This window comes from Camarhynchus parvulus, chromosome 2 (genome assembly GCF_901933205.1).
Source record: "Camarhynchus parvulus chromosome 2, STF_HiC, whole genome shotgun sequence".
Classification (NCBI taxonomy): domain Eukaryota; kingdom Metazoa; phylum Chordata; class Aves; order Passeriformes; family Thraupidae; genus Camarhynchus; species Camarhynchus parvulus.
In genome coordinates, this window is record NC_044572.1 from 46,486,398 (window position 1) to 46,511,842 (window position 25,445).

General features: G+C 41.2%; 1 protein-coding gene across 1 annotated transcript in view; it reads left to right on the plus strand.

Moving 5' to 3' along the window:
• The window catches only part of BMPER (BMP binding endothelial regulator), a 147,181-nt gene that overhangs the window by 7,623 nt on the left and 114,113 nt on the right, over window positions 1–25,445 (plus strand). The window contains exon 3 of the mRNA XM_030969852.1: window positions 16,550–16,649. Within this exon, the coding sequence (XP_030825712.1) occupies window positions 16,550–16,649 (100 nt within the window). The remainder of the gene's footprint in view (window positions 1–16,549; window positions 16,650–25,445) is intronic.

Genomic DNA, 25,445 nt, shown 5'->3' on the forward strand with positions numbered 1-25,445 from the left:
TTAAAAGCACGTAGCTAGCCTGAGAGCAAGTGTTTGACACATGTTCAGTGAAGATGGCAGTGTTTTAGTACATGAGGATTCAATTGTTGTTGCTTCAAGGTATAATGCGGCCCAGATGACTTTTAGTGGAGTAGTGCATATTAAAAACCAAACAAAAAATCATCAAACAATTCTTTCATACCTATTTTATTTAATTTAATTTCAATAGTTTATGTACATCAGCTACAGAGTCTACCAAGACTGCATCTTCTTTCAATTTAAATATTCTTGGTCTTTATTACTGTATAATACAATCAGCTTTCTCTTCACCCACAAAAATAATAAACAGAGAGACAAAAAAGCTTATGATACAGTAGTGTACTGCTAGTTTTCACCCCCATATTACTCCAAAAGAGAATGCTTTTTTGATCGGTGCATGAAGGGTTCCTGAAACCCAAACATGCTCCAGCATGATGAAAGTTTTATTAGTTTTTTTTCCCCCAAATACAGATGTATGTGCAATCTCTTAAATGAAAAAACCCAACACCCTCCACCCCAAAAAACAAACCCTGAAAACAAAAACCAGACATAACGCCATGTCTGGTGCAGCAGGATGTCCCATATGTGCTTTGTCATAGAAATGAAAGAAATGCATGTATGGATATGTATATATATGTATATATGAAGGAGGTCTTGCAAGAGAGAGGTGACTTGGACCAAGACCCAGAGGTGGATTGTGATTGCTTTGGTAAACTCTTCTGGAGGATGATTCTGGTAGGTTCACCTGTACTTGTTCTTAATTCATGCAAAACATCTGTGAAACAAGAGTTTGACCTGCCTGACAAGCTCTCTGTGATAGAGGATGGTTACTCTGGCTTGATCCTTAAAATTTCCATCAGAGTTTTGAGGAATGTTCAAGTCAGTTTAGTTCCACATACAGGTATGCCCACCCTGGTCAAGTAGTACCACATGCAACATCTCATCTGATTTCCTCCTCTTGGGAACGATCATGGATTGTATAGTATTGTTTGTTGTGTCTGTGCCATCCACGGGCCTTTTGATATCCATGTTCTGCACTTCATATTCAAGAGCTGCCTCAGACTGTGGCGCATCCCTCACAGGTATGTTGGCCTTCAGAGCACTCTGCTTTGTCGTGACAATAATTTTGGGGATGTGGTACACAGTCATGTGTAACAGTTTATGATGAAGCCTTTCTGCAAATCTGCTGGCTGGAAGAAGCTATTTCATGTTGTTCTCAGACCACATGGGCTAGTGAAGAGTTCACTACTTGCACATTTCTAACATAGGCAGCTGCACTGAGCAAATACACATATGCACACAGTGCTGAACTGATTATAGGTCTTGGCAAAACCCTCCTGGAAGAGAGCTGGTGATATGTCACTGTAACGATGATGAAGATCCAATCCATCATGTATGAAAATGAGATTCTCTTTGGTGTAATTAAAGGATCAGATATCTCAAATACAAAAGAATATGTATAAATAATACATGGAAAAATATGAAGGGCACAAAAATGCCGTAAACTAAATGGAAAAATGTAATATAACTTGCAAATGTCTTTGGAATGCGTCTACAATAAGCACAAAATGGATCAGTCTAAGTTAAGACACTTTTTTATTGCCAATAAGAAAAACATTATTAAAGAGCCGCTCCAATATCAAAATGGCATTTAAAAAGCATACAGTTACCTGTATATAGTTTTTATTAGCTTTCAAGTTTCTTCCATTGAGTTGTTAATGGTCCTTTTAAGAATTATGGTTCTGTAAGTGAATGGCTCACAGTGTCAGTACTTCTGCTGCTTTGCTTTGTGCTGCTGCATAAAAAAGATATTTTTTCCCCATCAAATATCTGGTTTTATTTCCCCGTCATGATTTAATAGAAAATTTTGAGGGAAGAAAAATATTAAAAAACAACCAAAAAATCAAATGAAAATGCAACCTCTTTATATTGAGCTTATGGTCAAATAAAAGGCCATTGTGAAGAAAAAGCCCCAATATTACATAAAAGCTTTTACCTGTGTTACTACTATTAACATGGATATCATACTGGTACTTGCTTATACTGTACCTAATAACTGGTGTGATTACTTCCTCTGAGGCCTCTTGGCCTCTTCATCTTATGCATTAAGCTGCAGCTAAAAAATTCCTAGTCTGACTGTTTGACTGACCAAGCTCTGTGCAGTGTTTTGAACCCACCTGAATCAAGCGCTGGGCTCTGGATCCAAGTACAGCGTGGATCTCATCCCTTATCATCCCCAGAAGCTCAGAAGCTGACCTTGCGTGCTGACACCTGAATTTCATATACTTTTTGTCTGTCTCTCCATTTATTTATTAGACTTTTTTCCTGGTTTTTTTTCCCCCTCTGTTTTCCTCTTGTCTAGAATCCACTTGCTCTAGATAGTCATCCATAATCTGGTGTCAAAATAGGACTGTGTATCACTACCTTGCTGAGAAAATAGCTTGTCTTCATGCATTGTCTATGATTTTCATGCTTTTTACTTGTCGTCCATTCTACACATCAACCTCCTGACTATAGTTTTCATTTTCATTTTCTGTATTGTTTCCCAGATTTTTCAGAGAGGGAAGCATTGTACGTGTGTGCTGGGAAGTGCTATGGCAAAAGGCAGTACTGTGAAACAGCATTAGAGTTGAGATATATTTATTGTTGTGAGTACTAAGGATGGGGATGTGATGAAATGCCATGCAGAAAAAATGATACCAAAGACCTGATATTTTCCCAGACAAATGCAGTCCCAATTTTTTTTGAGTCTCTATTTTAAGTAGACCTTTGCACTAAGCTTCAGTGTTAGAGGTTGAGTGAGGCCTTCTCAGAGCTCTGCTGACCTGCTTGCACTGCATTTTGCTCCAGAGACACTCTGGTTCACCCTGGGCATTGGCAGTCGGTCGCCTGGTAGCAGTGCAGCCTAAAGCATGTGCAAACCTCAGCACACAGTATTGAAACTTCCTGTAAGACTTGAGAAGTTGAAGAGTGCCATTTCTGCTTCACACTGAAAAGCAGGCATGGCTCACCCTGGGCAGCTCAGGTGTGCTCAGTGTAACCCCAGGCTCCTCTGTTGGCTGCAGGATCAGCTGCCCCTCTCCCCATCAAATCCTCTTTCCTGGCTAAACATCTTGCTTGAGGCATGGTAGCAGCACCTTGCACTCTTCCATAACCAGGGGGATGCAAGCAAAGATGTTGCATAGCCCTGGCCAGGAAAATCAAATTTCTGACAGCTCGTAGGTTAGAAATCTCTGTGTTTTGGATTATGTTTCCTTGTTTGGAGTTTGGGTTTTTTCCACCTGCTCCTGACATATTTATGTTGTTGGCTTCAATAGGAAATGAGAGTTTCCCAAGGCTTGGAATCATCAAAGTATGTTCTTTGCTAGACTCATATGTTTGCATTTGTTTTTCTGTTTTGTCTTAGGATTTATTAGTGGATGACGAATAACAGACCTTGGTTGTCCTGAGATTGTCTCCTTGTTCTTTTTTATGTCTGGATGTACAGTTGAGGTATGGTTTGAGAGAGATGGAGAAGAGTTGATAAATGATTGCTCTAGGGCTATGTAATGATTATGATCTGATTGTGCCAGTTAGTGAAACACCTCAAGGTTGTGTCACCCTGAAACCACTGGGGCAGGAAGGAGCCAGGAGGGTGGCTGGCTTTGAGATAAGGCTGTTAGCTGAAGGATTGCCTGTAAGACATAAAACACTGATAAACCAGAAGGCTCTCCTGCTACAGGGAGGCTGTTGAACATTTGCTTGTTACAGAGAATATTTTTTTTTGTGTATATGACAGTGCACAGATGATAATTTTCATATGTAGCACTTTACCCTTCTACCCAAACAGTCCTGGGGATAGCTAGCCTGGTGATTCAATCTTTTTTGATTCAAATAAATGAATGAAATTATTTTGGCAGACAAAATGCAAAACATGCAAGTTCTTTAGCCTATAAACCAAGTCTTGGTGGATGTTTGTAAGTGCAGTGGATAAAAAATGCTGGAAAATTAAAATTGCTGTATCTTAAAATGTTTGGGGTCTGCTAGTGTAAGGAACCTTTTTAACAGATGCATGTTTGAGGCATAATCTGCCCATGATCTGTAGACTTGAAGTATTTCTGGAGGAAATTGTTGATGTAGACATTTAAGATGCAGCAGAATGCACTGATACTGAACCAGAACTTGTTTAACATGAAAATGCAGAAGAAACTGAAGAAGTCTGCAATTTGTATGGCTTTTGAGAGAATGCCTGTGTATGTTCAGTTTAACTTGGCAAGATTTTCAATCATCAAGAAAAAATCATTTGACCCAAAAATCAATCTGAAGCTGAAATTTATAAAATATCTAGAACTCGAGGCTATGATAGTAAGAAATTTGAATGGTTTTATGCACTTGTTATGTGAAGCATACATATTTGCTGCTTAAAACTTTGTTTTAGTATAAAAGGAGTACCTTTGATATCACTGGGGGTTGTTTTTGAAATAATTAAACCAGTCCAGATAAAAAGAAACATAACAAGGTGGAAACCAAAAAAGGGGAAAAGGAAGCAAAAGTACCAGAAAAGAGAGTTTTGCTGGAAGGCTGCCTTTTGGAGAGATGAGCGGGCAGCTCCAAGCCTGTACAGAGGGCGCAAGGACTGCGGGCAGGAGAGGATGTGGATGCAATGTGTCTTCAGGAAAGTTATGTATGGCTCTGGAACCAGAGGTTTAGAAGGATTTGAAGTGTCTCCTGGAGAATTAATAGGACTCCTGTGTGTTTGTAGATAAGTTGTGTCTGTGCCCACGAGGTACTGTGCCCATCAGAGGATTTAGGTTAACCTGCTGAGTGGTGCTGAGGTTGGGCTGCTGGCCCAGGCTGCCCATGCTTTCTGTCTTCCTCCATTGAGAAGACAGCTCTGAAGAGGAATTCCTTACAGCTGTCATGCTGAGCAGAGAGCTGGCAGCATTGCTGAGCGCAAGGCCTTTCCCTAAACCCCCGCTCTGTTTTGGGGCCAAGCACCTCATGCTGTGCCATTCAGGGTTCACTGCTCTGACCTGGGTGACAGGAGCATCTGCTTCTATATCATAGAGCTTAATAGTGGGAGGCTGGGGGAGAACAGCAGTTTATTGTATAAAGCAGCATGTCGAGAGTCACTGATGAAGAGATTAGTGATCTCATCTTGGTCAGGATCTCTAGGGTGGAGAAGTATGTTTCAATTGCCCATGTAAAACGCAGCAGTGTGGACAGGCTGGATGAAACTGTGTTTCTCTTCTAATCCAGACCTGGCTGTGACTTGGCAACAAGGACTTTCTCTAATTGCAGAAGAAGGTCCAGTTAATAAAAAATTAAGTTTCCAAGACCGCAAGTGGATACTTTTTAGTTTTCCTCGGTTCAGCCGTAGGTTCTCTGTTTTACAGGGCACTTGAATCTCTCATCATAAAGACCCCTTTTTGTGCTGAAGGTGTGAAACTTTTGGATTTCAGATCATCTTTCTGCCTCCCCTAGCTGTCCAGGTAGAAGGATTGCTGCCTGAGTTCTCAGTCAAAGAGAACAGTGCTGTCCCACACAATGAAATCATGTCTGTCTGCCTTCAGAGCACTGTGGACTTTGAGCCAGGCATAATCTGTTTCCTGACATTTGAGTCTCATTAATTGGGTTAACAAGATGCTATCTACACTCCATACTTATGTAAATAGAACCTGCTAGCAAAGATCTTAATGGCACCTGATATATCACACTGCCTTTACATCTATCAAGAGGTACCACTGCAGGAGTCACTTCCAAAAGCAGGTTGTGTTCTTGGTCCCATGGGTCCCTTTATAAGCTGTAAGAAATGCTGGTGGTCAAGGCCAACTGTTCAGATGTCTTTCAAGTGTCCCACTGGTGACCAAATCTCACTTTGTCAAGATGACAAATGACTTGTGCATACCCTGTTCACCTTCGAGCTTCGCTCTAATGTCAGCTCCATTTACTTGTCAGAAACAGGTATTTTTTTTACTTCCCGCAGTGCAAGTGGGGCAAGGGAAAGGAAGGAGTGAAGGGAACACAGGCTGAGGAAAAAACCTGCTTGTATGGCTTCTATTCAATGTATTATTATAGTTGAGATTTGCAAGGTTTGGACATACCAGAATCTGTTTGTTTGTACATGTGCAAAACAGAAAGAAGGGAATTTGCTTTTCAGAAGTGAGAACTGTCCCTGCAGGGCTACGATTATGCAAAAACATGTTTTAACCACTGGATTTTTCAAGAAGAAAGTGGTTGTGTAAGATGAGTTTCTTATTTTGGACAGCAAATTTTTTCCAGAGCAGCATTTAAAAATAAGTGTTTAATTAACAGGGTCTACCCAGAGCATAGGGCATTGTGCATGTGTCTGCACTGAAGAGCTTGACTCAAAGCTCTGAGCTCTCATGGGTGGTTTCATTGACTGCAGTGGTATTGTTATGTGGCTAAGTGATCACTGCTGTGATTGAGGGCTGTTACATCTCACCCAAAAGCAGCCATGGCCAGGCCACAAAATATGGTCAAAGTCAGCTCAAGGACTGTGAAAGTGACATTGACAGCTTTGGCTTTTAGTTTCTTCTCAATGACTTCCATATCGCTTTTGCTTAGTCCACAAGTCAAAATATGCTTTTTCTCCTATTAGCTACAGTGTTGGCTGAAGTTTTGAAAGTCACAATCTTACTGAATTTGGCAGTGTGATTAATCACAACAAAGGAAAGCTTATTCTACCTTTCTTTTTTGCATCTGATGGAGGCAAAGGAGTTTCAGTAGATACGAAGTAGAAGCACCCAGAAGTGAGATGTGTCAAATTAAACATCACGGTGTCATAAGTTTTTCTGACTAATTCTCCCAAGACTTTGAGGCTTCCTTTGCTGGCAGCAGCTGGATGAAGACATCTTGAGGGTGATGCCTGCCGTGAGTTGCCCATGACCCAGGATTACCACAGCCCCTACAAGATTTTACTGCAGCCAAGCAGCAGTTGCAGCAAAAATGAGTGTGGCTTTGCGAGTTGAAGGCATTATCAAAAGACCTTGAAAGTTTTGCCTCCTGTGAGGGGTCCTACCTGAAATGTTCCTTTTCCTTGTCTCTTCTCGCTCTTCTCTGTGCTGACTGACAAGTTGAAGGCTGTGCCTTCTCTCTGCAGACTCTGCTGTGAATAACCTTTTTTTATTTTCTAAAACCACTGCGTAGCACGGGCAAGATCACGTAGGAAAACAAATTCAGGGTCAGTTCTCAGTTTCCTTGCAACTTCATTAAAACAGCAGTGTCTGGAGGCCTTTTGCCTAAATAATTTCATAATAGAAAACAGACTCTCGTTGCTTCTTTCTTTTGGGCTACTATTTTTATTTGGTTGTTGTTCCTCAAGCGTTTTGGTCGTATTTCAAAACTTGCTTCAATTAAATGAAGAGACTGTTTTTTTGGTGCTTTCCGGTTTTAAAAGCTGTACAGCAAAACTTCTAGGAGTCCTCTGGATTATGCAGCTGCGATTGACAGGGATTTTCCTCTCAAAATAACATCAGAAAACCCCAAAGTGTAGCTTAAACATTTGAAAGAAAATAAAAAAAACCCTCTCCTTTCTCTCCCCCAGCTGAGATCTCCTGTCGCTGCTTCTGGCATGCATCACATCTTTGAGGATACAGTATCATGAGAAAACTGTCACTTGGTGATGTATTAGGGTAATATATCATGAGAGCATCGTTTCTTTAGAGGATATGGGCAGTAAAAGACATGATTCTGGCCAGACAGAGCAGCAGGGGACCCTGCTCTTTTTCTTTCATTTTCTTTAATCTAGCCCTGTTTTTGTGTTGTTACAGGAGTGAGTTTCTTCATGGGATATGACTTGTTGCAGAGTAAGTTAGGAGGCCCATTGGGCTTTTTAAAGTCTTTAAGAAGTACATGGCCTCAAGGACTGCTTTGTTCAAAGTTTTTAGAACAGACTGAAGCCCAAAACTAGAGCATTTGCCACTGTTGAAATCTCCAGTGTAAAGACTGAGTAAACAGGCTTCAGATAAAGAAGGTAATAAAGATGCAATGACAGGTAACTATTGTTTGGATAATATATTTGTAGATTCAGCCTATCAAATTGTGATGAAATGATACTTATTTAAAAAGCATTCAATGTATTTATTTTTAATAAATGTCAAATGAAATTTTAATTCACAACATTAGAAAAAAAAAATATTGGTCAGTATTTAGTCTCTAATAGAAATACAGTTATCGAAAACAGGAATTCTGAACTGATAGATTTGATTTTGACGTGCTTTGATTTTGTTGTCCTTTTTATTGTTTTAATGGCTTTGTTTATCTCTCATTGACAGTATCTACCAGGAAATAGCAGTGTATAGTACTGGGATAACATTAGTAAAGAAAGAAAAGCAGAATACTTTTAGGGCACTCTTTTGATAAGCAGGGCTAGTGTTTGAGATGAGCCAGAACATGACACCATGGCTTGATCTAAAATTTTGAATTCAAATGATTTAATAATTTATTTTAAACCTTTGGTGTAATATGCTTTGCCCTCTATGAAATCATCTAGATCATTCATGAGTGTAATCTTCAACGATTTTTAGGAGTAGAATTTATTTAGGGTGTTTTCAGAAAAATTTTCTTGGCAGACCTCCTTCTCCAAGCCATCCTATGGCACTTCAGGGGGACCAGTATGCTCCAGGATACACTCAGGACAGCAATGCTGTTCCACATCTGCTGACTTCAGCTGTGTTTGGTGGACCAAGCTCAGGTAGTGGAAGCTTTTATGGCCCTCAGCTGCCCATCACTTCTGTGGGAGAATGAATTCTCCACCGGCTTCTGCTAGGCTGCATGCCTTCAGCATCACCCATTTAGCTGAAAATGGGCTGGGTATTAATCATCCAACAGGCTTTTCTGACTGATCTGAGTAGCTGAGAACATCCAGCAAGGGGTGATCATAAACTCACAGGGCTGGGTCAGTGAGCTTTTACAGCAGCATGGGTACAGGTTTGCAGCTGGACCTTCAAATCAATAGGTATTGCCTGTGATTACCTTTTTCTTAGGTATTGTCATCAGATTTAAGTAATTGATAATTGATTCAAACTCTTAATTGAAAAAGTAAAAACATTACCCTGTGAATTAAAGTTCACAGAAAAAGATGTGAATTTTAAAAGTGTGCATGAATCCCTGTGTGTAACCTTCCTTGAAATCTGGTTCCTGGATTACTATGGGTATTTTTTTCACTACAGTGTGAACTGCTGGGAACTTGTGAAGGCCCTGTCTCTTTTGCTAGAAAACTGCCAGGCTATTCTGCTGACAGGTAAAGAGTGTTGCCTATAACTGTGCAGCTGAAGAACTCTAATGTGAGGCTGCACTTGGAGGTTGAGGTAGAGACAGGGAGACTGAGAGCTACACGCTCTGGATCCTGCTCTGGCTTTCTGACTGACTCAATCTGCAGTTACAGTAATTCTGTCTGGCCATGTCTACCTTGTTTCTAAGCTGACTGGAGCAGGGATGTGCTGCAAAATGTTTGATGTTCTGGGACCCTGACCCCAGCTGTAGCCTTAGTATTAATTCCAGCAAATGTAGGAGGAAGAGATGGTGCTTTCTTTTCACCAAATACTGAACAGGGCTGCAGTCAAGGAGTGTTGGGATTGCAGTGGGCTACCAAGGTCACTTTCCTTGTGCTGGTGTACATCATTAAGCACAGTGAAAAAATAAAAAAACTGTTCAGTCTGTAAGGGGGATTTGTCCTGAATCACTTGCACATACTCATGCCTGCCTCACAGCAGTGGGGAATACCCATTTGAAGTGAAATTTGATGTCATCTTTCAGCAGGGCCTTTGTTTTAATCATCTTTCCTAGGGAGCAGGGAGAGCTTGAATTATGAAGGGGGATGGTTGGTGCTGGCTGAGCATCACCACAGGGAAGGCTGCAGCCTCCTCCTGCTCACCCTGAGAGGCCAGATAAGCTAAACAGATTACAGGGATGAGGGGGGAAATCAAAGGCTACTGAGTGGTCTGCTCAAAAAAGGAAAGAGACACTGTGAACTGAAATAAAATACTGTTATTTTTATCTAATGCAATTCATGCTGAAATCATGGTCATGTTCTGCCACAGGCAAAGACCTAATGCTGAAGGTACTGAAGTGTTTGACTTCAGTCCTGTGAGTTGTCCCATTACAATTTTGTGTGCTTAAAATTACGAGACCTTTCTCTCTCTTGATGAAGCATATGCCTTGGTGTTTGTAGGGTTATGTGGAGAGAATTCTACCATTTTCCTGAGAACAAACATCATTTCATAGGGAAATATTTTTCCACCTTGAATTTAGAAATGCATCTGGTATGCTAAACCATTTTTTTACTGTACCCACAATATTTGTTTTGCAAGAGAAAGAAATCTCAGCAGATGATTGGAAGGGAGTAAGGGAAATGAGACCTTATCCTCATCTCCCTTGACAGTGATTCAAAGGGTCTGCAGACATCTCTCCTTGAGGAGTGGTGTCTCCTCCCTGAAGCCTAATGGTGTGGCTTTTGCTCAGGTAGAGAAATGCTCATGGAAGACTGTAGTCCCACAGCTTTAGCAGGGATCTTTTGCTTGCATCAATTCTGGTTTGTAAATTGGGCCTGAGACAGTTCCAGGCAGGAGTGCATCTTTCCTTGCCAAAGAAGCAAGGGTACTATTTTCAGAAAGAGCCTCAGGTTTTGTCTAGACCATGAGTTAAGCATGTGTCTGAGCCTGTTCTTGAGTTCAAGCTGGCCCAGCATCGGGGTTGTTTGCATGTAAACATAGGTGCAGGCACAGGCTTGGGACTCCCAAGCTTTGCTGAGGGACACAGCCTGTGGCCAGTGCTGCCCAGACCTTCAGTCCTGCGGCCTGTGTGGTGTGAGTGACTTCTTGTGTGCTTGAGAGGATGCTCTGGCTGTGTGCAACACCTGGCAGAGAGCCCAGCAGCGTGGCCTAAGAACATGGGGATCACGGCATGTGGCAGGGGCCAGTGTTGATTGGAGCCTGCCCTTTGCCTTGCGGTGGAGAGGCCGCCCATGTGAATTGAATACACTTGTTTCATTAATTTTAAATGGCTCTTTCTTCTCCTAAGGCCACATGTGTGCATTTGAAAGCTCCATCCCATATTCCTCAGAGGCAATTTTTCCCATTGTTTGAAAATTGTTATTGTTTTCATGGGTCATCCCACAGGCTTCTCCTAGCAGAAACTTAAGGGCACCCTGAGCTACTTGGTGAGGAGTCCTATCAGAATTACTAGCAGGACTATGATGAATAGTGGTAAAAATGAATGTTTCCAGGATTAATCATTAATGGTAGCTGGTATTCCTACCTAATCTCTCTCTCTTGCTTTTTTTTTTCTTTCCACAGCATTTTTTGGTTAAATGAAAGTTTAAGTAACATTTTTCCCATTCAGTATAAATAATTAATAACCTGGGGGTATTAGAAATGCAGCGCAAGCTTCCTAAAAGCATTTTCAATACATAAAAATAGAGAAAGAAAAACAACCCCAGATCATCACTGTGGACATCTGGCCCCCTGAGAAACCACATCTTCAATGTCTTCTGCAGCCAGCTGTTACAGCACAAGAGTGGGCTCAGGACACCATTGATGGAAGCACTCCTTGGTACAGTCCTGAATAAACGAAGCAGACTCCTATTTTGCTTTATTTTTCTTTTTTTTTTTTTTTTTTCCTCTTGAAGCCAAATCCAGGTTGAAAAGAGCCATCCTCCTGGTGGCTGCTGTGAGCCGGCAGGAGTCCAGTGGGGAACCCTGTAGAAAGTTGGCTGTGGCTTCCAAGCTGTGGTTTGGCACACATCCTCTCCAACATCTCTGCCAAATATTCAGACTCCTTTTTAGTGTGTGGGTTTTTTTTTTCTTTCCTTTTCATGTTGGCATTTTATTTAGCTGTACCATATGAGTTTAAGGCTGTTAGTTTGATATAATTTATCGCAAGAATGGGCTGTTTTGTGTGGGGTTCTTTGGTGGAAGGTAAAAATATGAGGTGCATGTAAAAGCTGAACAAATTGCGTTGAGAGAAGGTTGTAGTAAAGGTAACATGAAGCAGTAGCAGTGATATTGGGTCTGGTTAGTGTATCTCTCTTGTGTGGGAATTTGACATCGCCTCTGCATGCCTACTTAAGGAGATCCTTGGCTCTCATTGGGAAAGTGTGGGAGAGGGGAGAAACATTGGACACCCAACAAAATTTCTGATCTTTTCCCCACATTCATTAAAACACGAGTTCTCCACAGCTGGGCTTGGTGAGTCCAGGGTGACCCTCCAGCACTTCCCTAAATTTTACTTTTCAGGGGAGTCTGGGATTCCAGAGTGAGCCCTTTGCCGAGCTGAGCACTGACTGGGGAGTTGCGTCAGATGCAGCAGCATTGTTCTGGATCAGCCTGACCTCTTTAAAAAAATACCCGTTTTTCCAACACTAATAGAAACCTTAGCTGAGGTTCTCTCCCTTTCTGTGTGTGTGCCTGAGCGCTAAATTAAAAAAAAAAAATAATCCCAGATGTGAATCTATAAACCATCTGTTTAAAATAACTATTGTGCAGGACTGTAATTAAAAGTTATTTATTATGAATCTTGGGATCCTATTATGGATTTGACTGACTCCCAGCTTTCTGACTTAGCAAAGGGTTTATGTATTTATGGGCCATGTGTCTCTTCTGCACTTCTTGGTGCCAGAGTGCATGTCCTTTAAACAAAAGGGAAAAAAAATCCCCTACCCTCCCATAACTGCTGGCTTCTGACTGTTGCCGTCTAAGAAGTTTTCTCTTAAGAACAGCAAAATTCAAAGTATCTGAGAGCTTTCAACAGATTCAGAGACGCTGTTGACAGCCCAGATGGAGGCTTGGTAATACAGCCCTCCTGCATGCAGCTACTTAACCACTCTCTAAATGTATGGCTGGGACAAGTAATGAAATGTTATGATTACTGGGAGTAGGAGGGGACACAACTGGGAGGAAAGGATTTGTTGCTCAAGTCCCATTTGCTCTCAGCCTCCACTTTGCTCTTGTGAAACAGGAGGGGAGGAGGCAGCAGAACTGAAACAAGCAGATGGACAGTAGACATTAAGAGCAGTGTTTTGGGCAACTGGGTGAAGGGAAAAACCCAGCCTCCAGATGACAATTACTCTTTTGTTTTATTTTCGTACTTTTACACCAGTGGACCCAGGAGATCTGCACTGGATAATGCCTGACTGCAATAGACTAAACAATGATTTACCAGCCCTGCTTTATCTGCTGCAGGCCTGTGATGGATCAGCATGGTACATTAACCCTTTCCTCCACATCTGCTGACCTTGTTTTCCACAAGATACAACGCTGAGATAAAACAGCAGGACTTTTTAGAAAGAATTTTGGGATAATAGTAATAATAATACTGGAAGCAGTAGGAGGATGTACTTTCCTGGAGTTACATTCATCTCTTCTTACTTCAAGAGGGATTTTGCCATGAGGACAATTCTAGGGCAGCAATATGGTGCAGTTGTGGCTCTGCTGTATGTTTTTTTCACCAAAAGGCCCCACAAGGAGTGGTGGGGCTGCAATCCTGAGCAATGCTGTACCTCACACCATGGAAGAACAGCCCAGCCCTGATGGTAGGGAGTTAGGCAGCTTGGGATGACATGTGAAACAGCCTGTTTTGGAGCTGTAGCAAGCTAGAGAGGATGAACATCAGCTTTGCTAATCCTACCCTGCTTTAGTGCTTAGCTGCTCTTCTCTTTTGTGCTGGCAAAGATTGGCTCTATTTACCTCGAATACATGGAGCTGTCCTTTAAGGCAGGACGAGCTTGCAGCTTCTCCTGCAAGGGACAGAGCTAACCTTCCATTTTAATTTGGGGAAAAAAAACCAAACCCAAACAAAAAAAAACCAAAAGAAAAACCAAACACAAAAACCCCAACAACAAAAAAGTGCAGTGGATGATGAGTGTGGCACCTCCTCCCTACCTTTCAGCACCGTGCTGTAATAACTGAGCTTTGAGTCAGTGATCCAGATTTGCTGCCCTTCACATCCAGAAGCAATTCAATGACTCATCTCCTGCTTTCCCTACAAGTGCCCTTGCTGTAAGAACCAGTGACTTGTGGGGGCACGAAGAACAAGCCCCTTTCTGCTGAAGCCAGGCCACTGAACAGCAAATAGTTCAAAGCCTAGTGAGACAGAGAAAGGAAATGTGAATCTGTAGCCTACTGCTTAAGACATCCTCCTAGGGGGAAGGACCCTTCAGGTCCTGTCACTGCACTGTGGGCCACTGATATGAACAGCTGCTTAATGCAAAACAGCCCTTGGCATCAGCATATGAATTCCAAATTCTTCCCTCCCAGAAAACCTGCTAAAACAGCAGCTTTGCTGGTGATAAGGAAAGAAGAGCAAGACCTGAATTTGGCTGGCCCCCTTGGGTGGCTCAGTGGTACCAAGCCCATAATTGGAGAGAATTTTTCTGATTTTAGCAATATGGGGGAAACAGGAGGCTTCTACTGGGAACAGTAACTAGAAAGTATCTCCTGTTTGAAATACGGGTGTTGGGGTCATCCTTAGGAACTCCTTGCATTGCCAAGAGGAAGATACCATGTCAGGATGTACCTGAGGGCAGAAGGAGGCAGACAGCACTCAGGGAAGAAATTGCCTGGGAACCTGAGCTGCATGAGGAATTTGCTTCAGGAGTCCTCTGGGAACCAGGGAATTAAAAAAAAAAAAAACAACAGAGCTCTGTTTTTTGGGTTTTTTTGTCCCTCTTGCTGTCATCTGCAACAATGTTGTCCTTGAAGAGGGAGTCCAATGGGTAGCTGCCCACTGGCCCCCCTTGCACACCCCCAGCCCAGCCAGGTAGGTTCTGAAGGGCACTGTGCTTCTCTCAGAGGTGCACCATGCATGCTGCAGCTGGGTGAGCCATGTTCTCCACAGGAACAAACTCTAAACTGGATTTTGCCCCTCCTTCACACCCACTTTCACCAGGCAGAAGACTTTCCCACAGATAAAGGTAGTGGGGCTGATAGGCTTATTAAACTTTCTTTAAGCAAACTCATTAGAGAAAATCAGGTCTTAGCAGAACCCTTTAAAATACAGACTGTAGTTGAGTTGGTAAGTTTGGTTCTGCTGCCCTTCAGCAGACTTTATGGAGCACCATGTTCCTGCAAAGGGAATCATCATTCCGCTGAGCACTTTAAAAGAGACATTGAGCCACTTGAATTCCGTGTCGTGGCTGCTTTGTGCCAGTCCAGAGCTACAGACCAGCCATAAATTCAGCTTAACCTGCTGGTTAAATTGCATTTATGGTTGCTCTGCAGTGCTGGAGTGATGCAGAACAGCCAGCACTGCAGTGACCTGGCTTTTTACAGTAATGGTTTGTGTAGCTGCAGCTGGGCTTTAGGGCCTGATTCTCATTTGCTGATTTCACACTGTCTTGGTGAGAGTGAGCCCTCATTTACACTGATAAGACTGAAGCGCCTTTATAGCTCCCATCAGATCAGGCAGTGACTTTGAAGTAAACAAACCTCTGATTTTAGGCAAAGGGCTGGAGTGTAATAAAAGCTGCGTGTTACTCTTCACAGGCACCTTGAATAAGGCCACAGGGAGCAAAGTAAAAAGACTGGAAAGCACAGCTTCTTTTTCTTGAGTTTTATGATTTACATTTTTCTAGCCCTTTGATTGTTTGGTCTCTAATTAAGTCATAAGATTGGGTGAGGTGGGTACTTGCATGTTCTAGATGGCCACCTGTGTAACCTAATGAACTGAGCTACTAATTATAGGTGGAGGTCACTTCAGAGGGCTACTTTGGGTAAGGAATTTGAAGTAGCAAAATTTTACTAAAAGAAACGTCCCAAGTATTTGTTTTCTGCACCTATTTAATGGCAGGGATAACCAAAAGGGTTGACACCACTGGGGCAAGGTAGGCAATAAATGGAATGTTTCTTCTGCCTGCTGTTGCACATCTTCTATTGACATTCCTTAATGTGGTCAATGTGCTCTTTGGCCTTGGGAAATCACTGGCTTTTTGCCATAGCAAGATGATGCTATAATGTACAGTGATTCTGTCTGCTCGTGGAGTTTCATTGATTCTCAGCATTTTGGGGAGAAAGATGAATTACATTAATCATCTTGCCTGGTATAATATACAGTAGCCTCTTTCAAAGAACCTCTAGGCAAAACTGATTTTCTGCAGTGGCAGAATTTTGTTTTCTCTGAGGTTGCTGCCTTTTTCTCTGCTGTTTGTCTTTCTGTCACAGTGAGAAGTGATTCCTAAGCTGTGCAATTTATGGGGTAGCTCCTCAAGACCCTGAGGATATTTTAACAAGCACATGAGTTAGGTAGTCGTTCATTTAAGTAACATGGATTTCCTCAGAGCAGCACATTTTCTGTATGACACTGGGCAGCAGTTATGAATTGCTGTCTAAGTGGGGTTTAAACACCATTTGCTTGGGCTCCTGGATTATACAAAGACTGTTTTCTACTGTGTTCCTTCAAGAGAAGAAAGATGTATTGAATCACAAGGACCTCACCTGAAGCAAAAGAGCAGGCTGCTTGCCCCACACTTTATTTTCTGAAATGCAAGAAATTTGGTTTGGTTTGCTTGCAATAGCTTTTGTATTTTTTTTTCCAGAATAAGGAAGTGACGTGCAAAAGGGAGAAGTGTCCAGTGCTCTCCAAGGACTGTGCTCTCGTCATTAAGCAGAGAGGAGCTTGCTGTGAGCGTTGCAAAGGTGCCATTCCCTTCCTGTCGCTTTCCCTCCTTTTAAAAAGTTATCAGTGCACATTTAGGTTGCCAAGGATAGGACTGAACTCACAGCTTCTCAGCTGGAACTTGGCTGTCAACAGAGGTTGGAAGAGGGCAGTAACCATAATTGAAATACACATGTTTACAAAGCTGAGGGAAATACATAAATTCACATATTTGTCCTGCAATTATTAGTCCTTGCACAGCAAATGTCCTTTAGAAATACATCTTCATTCTTCATCACTATGCTGTCAATTTTTTAAGAGTTCTAATTTTATCAGAAATATTTTAGGTCAGCATCGATCTGCTAGTAGTCACCAGTCAGTAAGAATCTCTTTAACTTTTTATGTGGTTGGACAGAATAATACTTCTGATTAATAAAGAGCAGAGTAATTATCCATGGCTATTCCTATTTCTCCCCTTGAAAAGAAACAAACGAAGCAAATTTTATTCATTTTATTAAACTTTTCCTGATTAAAACAATAATATTTTGGACATTTTTATGAAAGCCAAATAAGCAACAATCTGAACATTATACATTTATTTATTGACCAACACTGTATATTGTAATCTCTTTAAAATGAGATAATGATCAAATAATAATAATAAAAGTGTAAGCATGCATGGCATGTATCCCCTATGTTTAACCACATGGAAAATAAGCAAGTAGATGTAGCCTTTTTTTTTTATATTGATACAGTAATAATATGCTCTAAATCAATAATTTTGCTGAGGGACTGCTTCCATAATCAATGAGGTGGAGAATGTCAAATTCAAACAGCTCTGTTTTATTTTTCCTCTGTCACTTTTAATTCTCCACTGGTGATTGTGTGGGATTGAGAGGGAGATAGGGTAGCATGAATTGTTGGGAAATAAAAGCATTTCTTGCCTTCCCAGAGGAAATACAAATTCAGGAAAACAGATTACGCTGAAATTTAAATGGAAGAGGCATAATGGATGTGTATTTTTCCTGGAAGGTTGCAGAGGTGTGTTAGATGCTGTGCTTATGATTTGCTTCTGTGCTGCAGCTTTGGAATAGGTTTGGCAAGCCCCAATTTGAGGATTTGTCTAGAAACATGATGCTTAAAAGAGAAGGAAGTGAACTGGAAAAAAAATTAAACCATTACTGAAACAATAAGAATTTGAAATTACAGGTTTTACATAAATTAAATGTAATTTATTTCTTTTGTCAAACCATGTTTAGTATCAGCTTTGTAGGAAAAGGTTGCTAAATGTCAACTGGATTAGGATGGAGTTTGATTTTTCAGTTTCAAAATGGGATGTGTATTTGCTCAATGGTCTGAAAATTCTATATACATACATATGCATATGTGCATGCATGCATGCAAAATGAAAAGAATGAATGTTTCAAAGCTGAGCAAACAATGTTTTAATTCAAACAGTATTTCAATTCAGACTCCTTTTAACATTTTTTGTTTATCCTGAATTGGGGGGTGTACCTACAGAACATTATTGATAGGCTTGAGCCTGGCATCTGCAGATTGGTATGCTTGACATCCCTAATGGGATAATTAATAAAAACAATTCAAAAACAGAATCAGGAGGCACATGGATACTTGAGATAGAAGACGGATGGGCTAGCTAGAGTCCTTTGAATGTAACAATGGACAGAGAGATCCCACTAATAGGCATCTAACAAGATCCCTTACAAGGAGACTACTGAAGAAAGGAAACAACCCTGAGTTTTCAGAGATACTCTTCTCATCAGCAAATAAGTAACTAGTGTGCAGTTGTTTTCATAGTAAATAAATGTTGCCAACATATCCTTGCAAAGTTCTCAATTTGCCAAAGCGCTCGGAAATTACCTAGAAAAGGGGTGAAGAGGGACAGGAAGTTTGCTGCTGGTGCCCTGATCTCTATAGCATAGCAAAGCAAGAGGATGGCCTGTGAGGAGCTGCAAAAGGCTCTCAGGGCACTGAATAAGTGATGACAAAGCAGCAAAAGAAGTTAATGTGGATGGGAATAAATGGATGCCCAGAGGACAAAACAGTCCCAACTTTACCAATACAGTAAAGGGCTCTGAATTGACAATAAATGAATGGCAACTGTTTCTGAGTGTTATAGAAAACACTTCTGTGGCAAAATCAACTCAATCTTCAGCAGTTCTCCAGGGGGAAAATTGAATGCTGAGTTTGTTAGGAAAGGAGCAAGGTACAAATCAAAATGCCCTGTTTTCCCTCTGAGTCAGACAGGCTGCTTATTTCTGCCCTTCTGGAGGCTAAACTAGAGCTATGGACCTTGGTCTGTATTTTCCACACTTCCCAAGGTGTCTCATAGTAGCTGCTATAAAACAGAAGATTATTGACTAGAAGGGTTCTTGGTCTGATCTATGTGCTTAAAATGCAAGAAGAACATTAAATTTCATAATTCAAAGGAGAAAAAAAGCTCTCAAGGACTGAATTTTTGAAGTAGATGTGAAATTTCTGAGTAAGTTTTTCTGTGCTTTCTGAAAGGCAAAGCAAAATACTCACCCATTTAACTCCCACAGTCTTGACACCACCCTCTGTCCCCAGGTTGTTCTGGTTCTAGAGGAAGAGGTTGGTGGAACCACCTCTACCTCAGGGGAGGCTGCTTGCTCTCCCACCACTCCGAACACTGCTGAAGATCCTGCTCTGTTCTGTGCCAGGTCTAAAACGAGTTTCCTGTGAGGGGTGACTGGGGAATGAAGGCTGCAAACACCAGGCTGGCAGTGCAGTGCCTCAGCCGCTCCCTTTGGTGTCCCAGCAGCTCCCCAGCAGCACTCCCGACTGCAGTTCAGCTGCAGCACGGACTTGGCCCTGCAGCACTTATTCTCAGTTACTATTTTGTCAAGCTGCCAGAGTGCCCATGGGGAATGCAGGCAGGAAAAGGGAAACAGGGATTTTTTGCCTTTTTTTTTTTTTTTTTTTTTTACTAGTTGCATTTCATCTAAACAAAATGTTACCAAGGAAAGACATCAGAACCTGATGACTTTTTTCTTGGCTTTGTTCCCAAAGCCTGGGAGAGCTTAATCAACCCTTACAGGCTCTTGCCAGCTTTCTTTGATAGTTTCACATCTTCCTACCTTGCAAAGAAATGAATGAATGAGTGAGTGAGTGAATGAATGGCTGCTGTCATCTGAGTGCAGCATCAGGAGGGTAACATTAAGACCAAAGGGCATGTTCCAGAGCAGGCTTGTGTAGGAAGGAAACCACCACTCATGAGTAATTTGTCACATCTCTGCCAGTGCATTTTATTCTATCACGAGGAGCACGAGGACATTCCCTGCCCACTGCAGGGGGGTTGGACTAGATGACCTTGAAAGGTCCCTTGCAACCCAAACTATTCTGATGGTACCTGCAGCAGTGCACCCACCTGAACTCTCCTATTCAGAGCTCTGCATACAGGAGAAACTGAATTGTTGGTAGAGAACTTTTCCTGCAAATAGTTGTGTGCTGAGCATAAGTCCCTTGCTTCCATGTGGGTATTGTATGCTACTTAGATAATTTATAGCACTTATTTTTTTCATATTTTGTAATAAACAGAAAAAGTAAGGAGCAGCTACTAGTAGAGCTTTTGCAATCAGAAAATTCACTGTGCTGGAAAGTAGCATATGGAAAGGTTTGGCTTTGCTTTGTCACAGAATCACAGAATATCCTGAGCTGGAAGGATCCCACAAGGATCATCAAATTCTGACTCCAGGCCCTGCACAGGATAAGAATGTGCCTGAGAACATTGTCCAAATGCTTCTTGAACTCTGTCAGGCCTAGTGCTGTGACCACTTCCCTGGGGAGCCTGTTCCAGTTCCCAACCACCCCCTGGGTGAAGAACCTTTCCCTAATATCCAACCAGAACCTCCCCTGACACAGCCTCATTCCCTCAGATCGTGTCACTGGCCACCACAGAGAAGAGACCTGTGCCTGCCCCCCCTGCCCCTCTGCTTCCCCTTGTGAGGAAATTGTATGCTGCTATGAGGTCTAAGATTTAAACTGGGATTTAAGCTTTAAATCCTCCAGACTAGCCATGTGTTTTAACTCTGTTCCTGACTTTTGGGCCATAGGACTTCAATTGTAAAGTTGGTGGGGCAAAGCTCACTTTTGCTGTGTGTTTGTGAAAAGTCTGGAACAGAGAAAGGTGGGCCCTTGATTATGGCTCCCTGCAGCAAGGAGAATGCAGGTGACTCAGTCCAACAGGAAAAGTTTTCTGTAAGATTATTCTTTTGACAGATATTTTCTGTAATTTGTAAAACATACCACATACCTCTAGCATGCTATTTATTTTGAAAATACTGAAAAATTAAGCCCTCTTATTACTTTTGCATAGGATAAATAGGTCACTTTTCATCTCTCATTTTACTTAATATATTTAATGAAAACCTATGAGGTCACTGAGATTATAGAAATAGATTTGGCAGCATTATCTTATTTAGTTGGATGAAGACCTGTCACTTACATATAGAGCTCTCTACACATTGACTAAAAAGTTGTTTGTACTCTGAAGAAGTACTGGCTCAGGACTGCATAAAGTTTGCATTTCTAAAATTGTGTGCAAAATTCTACTCTCCTAAGAATCTTAATCTTCTATGGATGTTCAAAGACAAAGTTGGTGGGAATTCTTTTACAACAAAGAAAATATGTTCAGAATTTTCTTTCTCTTCCCATATGCAATTTTTCGTTTCTTGTCCTTGTTAACTTTTGAGAATTATTGGGAGTTTTTTGTGGTTTTTTTTTTTTGTGGTTGGTTTTTTGGTTTTCCTTTTAGTAATTAATTATTGATCTTAGAAATTCTTGTGCTATGCTCCATTGATATGGAATCTATCAGAGAATGGAATCCCAGCCCAGGCAACAACAGTGCTAGGTCTACTAAATATTGAATATCCAAAGGTATCACAGTTAATTGTGCATTTCTTGGAAAGGATATCAAATACTATGGTTGAGGACTGCAGCCAATTTCAACTATTAGGCTGGCTTGCAAAGGAAATTAGAGGGAGGCTGTGCTATTATCAGTGTTCTGGCTGCTCTGCTGACACCCTGCAGGATCCATATGTACCTCTGCACTCTGTTTGCCTCTGGACACCCCTAGTGTGAGGTACCTAACACCATTTTGGTGTCCTGCTGCAAAACTGACTGGGGGGACCTTTCTGTGGGGCACTGTAACTTGCAGCCCATCCTTGCATGCTCTAAGGCAAGCTGTCAGAGGCAAGGGATAATACATGGATGGAGGGGGGATGGGATGTGAAGATAATATGTATATTTTCCTAAAGAAATTTCTTTCACCTTCACCTGAATAATATAGATCAGGCTTCTGTCAGGGACTGGCTATGAGAGATGGCTTGAGAACATAATCAAGTCTTAATTTTTCTTTTGGCCTTTCTCAGTGCTTCTGAGTCCCTTGGTAGAGTGTCCCAGCTGTAAACCAGAAGGTCTGTTTCTTGAGGCTGGGAGTACAGGTTCATCTCAGTGTTCATTCAGATGTTAGCTTTGTATCTGAAGAAAAGACACAGTTTTTGAAGCTGTGACAAACAGCCACCAGGGACAGTACCATTCAGAATCATCATAGGGTCACCTTTGATTACTTCTGGTTATGCCTAAGGAAAGGTCTCTATCTCTCCATCCTTTCTTTGAGTTGACTCTTCTTACAAAGGTCTTAGCAGATACATTTGGCATCTCTTGAATGTCTGGTGTATACTGTTGTGTTCAGTAGCACCTCAAATTTCAGATACTCTTATTTACCTTGGTGAATATAATTTTCCATTTATGTAAGAAAATTTCAATGAACAGTCTTGTCATGTTGTCCTAAACAGTTTTTCAGTCAAACACCAGTTACACAGATTTTCACAATGATGGTTTTACATGTAATGTTTTTCTGGAACAAAATTATAAACATCTTAGGACATGTAGTACCGGAATAAGAATTTTTTTACTATTTAATTTTGAAGGTGTAAGCTGTACAGATCTTGGATGATTTTGCTGATGTGGGAAAATTGGATACGAGAGCAAGTAATTTTATCAGTGAGCAGCATCATTCATGGCAGCCCTCATAACCATGAGAGGTGAAAGCTCTCCAGCTGCCAGGCTTGGCAAGCACAATGAGTAGCAGCTCAAGATTCAATGGCAGCTCTAACTGTATGCCATTTTGAATTGCAAGGTTCTTAGGAACCCTGCAGGGCAAATTTTTTTCACCCTATACGTAGAACACAAGACATTTGGGAAGGTAAAATTCAGTTCCAGTGGTGTGCAAGGGGCAAAAACAGCACTGGGAGGAGGGGATGTCTTTGTTTCTGCTGCTATTTGCTCAGCGAATATGGGCGAATATGGGCTGCTTTGCATCCTCTGTGTGTGAACTGTGTGGTCCTAGCACAGCTCACCCCCATGGCCTCCTCACTCTGCTGTGCTGGGCAGCCTTTAAATGGCCCCTGTGCATCCCTTGGGTATTGTAATTGCCATGGTTCAGCGGCAAATAGGTTTGCTTGGACTTGGTTACAGAGGAAGGAGCTGGATTTTCACTGTTTAGAGCTAGGCTTGATAAGCATGGGAGGTTTTGTATACATTTTCATGCTTCTGTGTTGACAAATGAAGACCAGGGTTACTCAACAGGAAGTTTAATTTTCTAGCAGCTGTCAATGGCTCTACCATCACTACGACATGTGAAAATATATTTCATAATAGGTATATGTGTGATTCACAGTTCTTTGAGTTTGGCTAACTGATTTCCTGCCAGAGAAATACTGCAGAATGTGCAAGTTATTGGTGTGTTTTTTTTGTTTAGGGTTTTGGGGTTGGCTCTTTTTTTTGGCTAGAACTGGTATTTAGTGTTAGCATGCCTGGATACCTCCCTGAGGATTAATTTATCAAACACTAAATAAAACATGTCTTCTGACTCTTTTCTTTTTCCTAATGTTTATTTTCCATGCCAAAAGAGAGGTTGCATTTTTGAACAGAAAGTGGAGGGAAAGCAAAAAAAAAGACTTAATAGAAGAAGAAAGATGCTGAAGAAATGAGGGATGAGGAGCCAGTCTATTGTGCACCAATCTATCACTTTCTCTTGGGAGAATAAGGAAATGACTTGTCTATAAAATTCTCATTAGACTAAAATAAGCACAAGTTTCTTCTGGAATCTAATTAGGCAATGTCAAATTGAGTAATAAAAGGTTGTTTTTTAATGAACTCCTGAGGACACTGGCAGAGCTTTAGCACTACTAAACTGTCTCTTACAGTCAATTTCCCTATCTTCATGGTACTGTTATATGGGTGGGTATCTGGGGAAGAAAAAAAAGGGTTATTTATCAGAGTTGTACAATTTGGAAAGACAAATGTCTTCCTGATCATCAGCTTGTTCACATGCCAACAGAAAAATCTGCTATAATTTGCCTCTTTTGTTATTCTAGTCCAATTCTCCGTGAGGATGCTTGTTTTAGAATGAAATTGTTCTTTCAAATTAAATTGGCCAAGGGTTGGTTCATTATATTTGAAACAAAGGTGCCCAAGTATGGCATGCACAATATTAAAACAAAGTAGCTAAATAATTATATTAGAGTTATTTTACTGTTTAAGCATCATTCTTTTTTTTGTGCCACAAGAACTAAACCTGGAGGATCATTTTGCTTTAAGAGGTGACTAGTAGGTAATTAGCATTAGTTTCCACTGCATATGTAACAATTGACCAACTTCAAAGTATTTAGTGGTTTGGTTAGATTCAGATAAGCAACTTTGGGCTTGCATGTTTATCCAGGACTTATCTGAACTATTTGGGTTGAAGGAGGTAATGGCAAGAAAACCTACAACTAACTGAAAGTTAATATTTTACATTAATAAAACACCAGCTGTTTTTAAAGAAAGGAGCAGGAAAGACTGAAAAATTAGGACACACTCCTTGACTGATATGAATCACTTCAGCATTTTTAAAATTGATGTAGACCACTAATATTTAACTTCCTTCCATATTTGGAATCTTAAAGGTTTTCCTTATGCAGTATATGAGTCAAGATCAAATTTACTTATTAATGTCAAATCTTTCTCATACTCCTTAGAGTGTTCTCAGGCTTTTTGGGTTCCCTTTTTGAAAACTTCCTCTGTAACCCTTTTAAAATTTTCTTTTAAGTAGGTATTCAGGCAGAAGTAAGTAGATAGCATTTAAGTGATAGTCCTAAGCTCTGATCTTGATTTATTAGTTTCGCTTGCTCTTCCTTCGAATGGTGGATGGAGAAAGTAAGTTAATGTACTAATATTTCCAAAGGGCTTTTGGGGAAAAAAAAAAGCTTTAAAAGATTTTTAGGAACTTCAAGGATCTTCCCTCATACTCTGTTGTGGAAACTGACATCAGGGACTTCTGAAAACAAAATATTCAGTGACTTCTAGTTTCTAGGCCAAATATGGTGGACCTTTAACCATGGATGAGCCAGAATGCCTTGACTGAGCTGGCACATAGAATACAGCAGGTTTCACCCAGATGAATTTAGGTGAGGCCCAGAAATATCCATGCTATGAGTAAAGGGACTAGGAAAGTCCAGCTATATGTTTGCAGATGTCAGCTGAGAGATTTGTACATTGAAAGTGAGGTTCAGAAAACCTAGCTGGTATGTGGGCTTTGTTTCTTTTTCCTTTTGAAGAGTGAGTAGTGGGTGTAGCTCTGGGGCGTCCAAAGGGCAGAGTGTCAGGGCATACCTGTGGCCAGAGACAGGTTAAAGCATCACCCAGAGATTGTAAAACACTCCTTTCTTACCCTTTTCAGTTCTGCCTGACTTTCAGCCTTCCCCCATAGCTTTTTATACTGGCTAACTCTCCCCTTCCTTCATGCGGCTCCT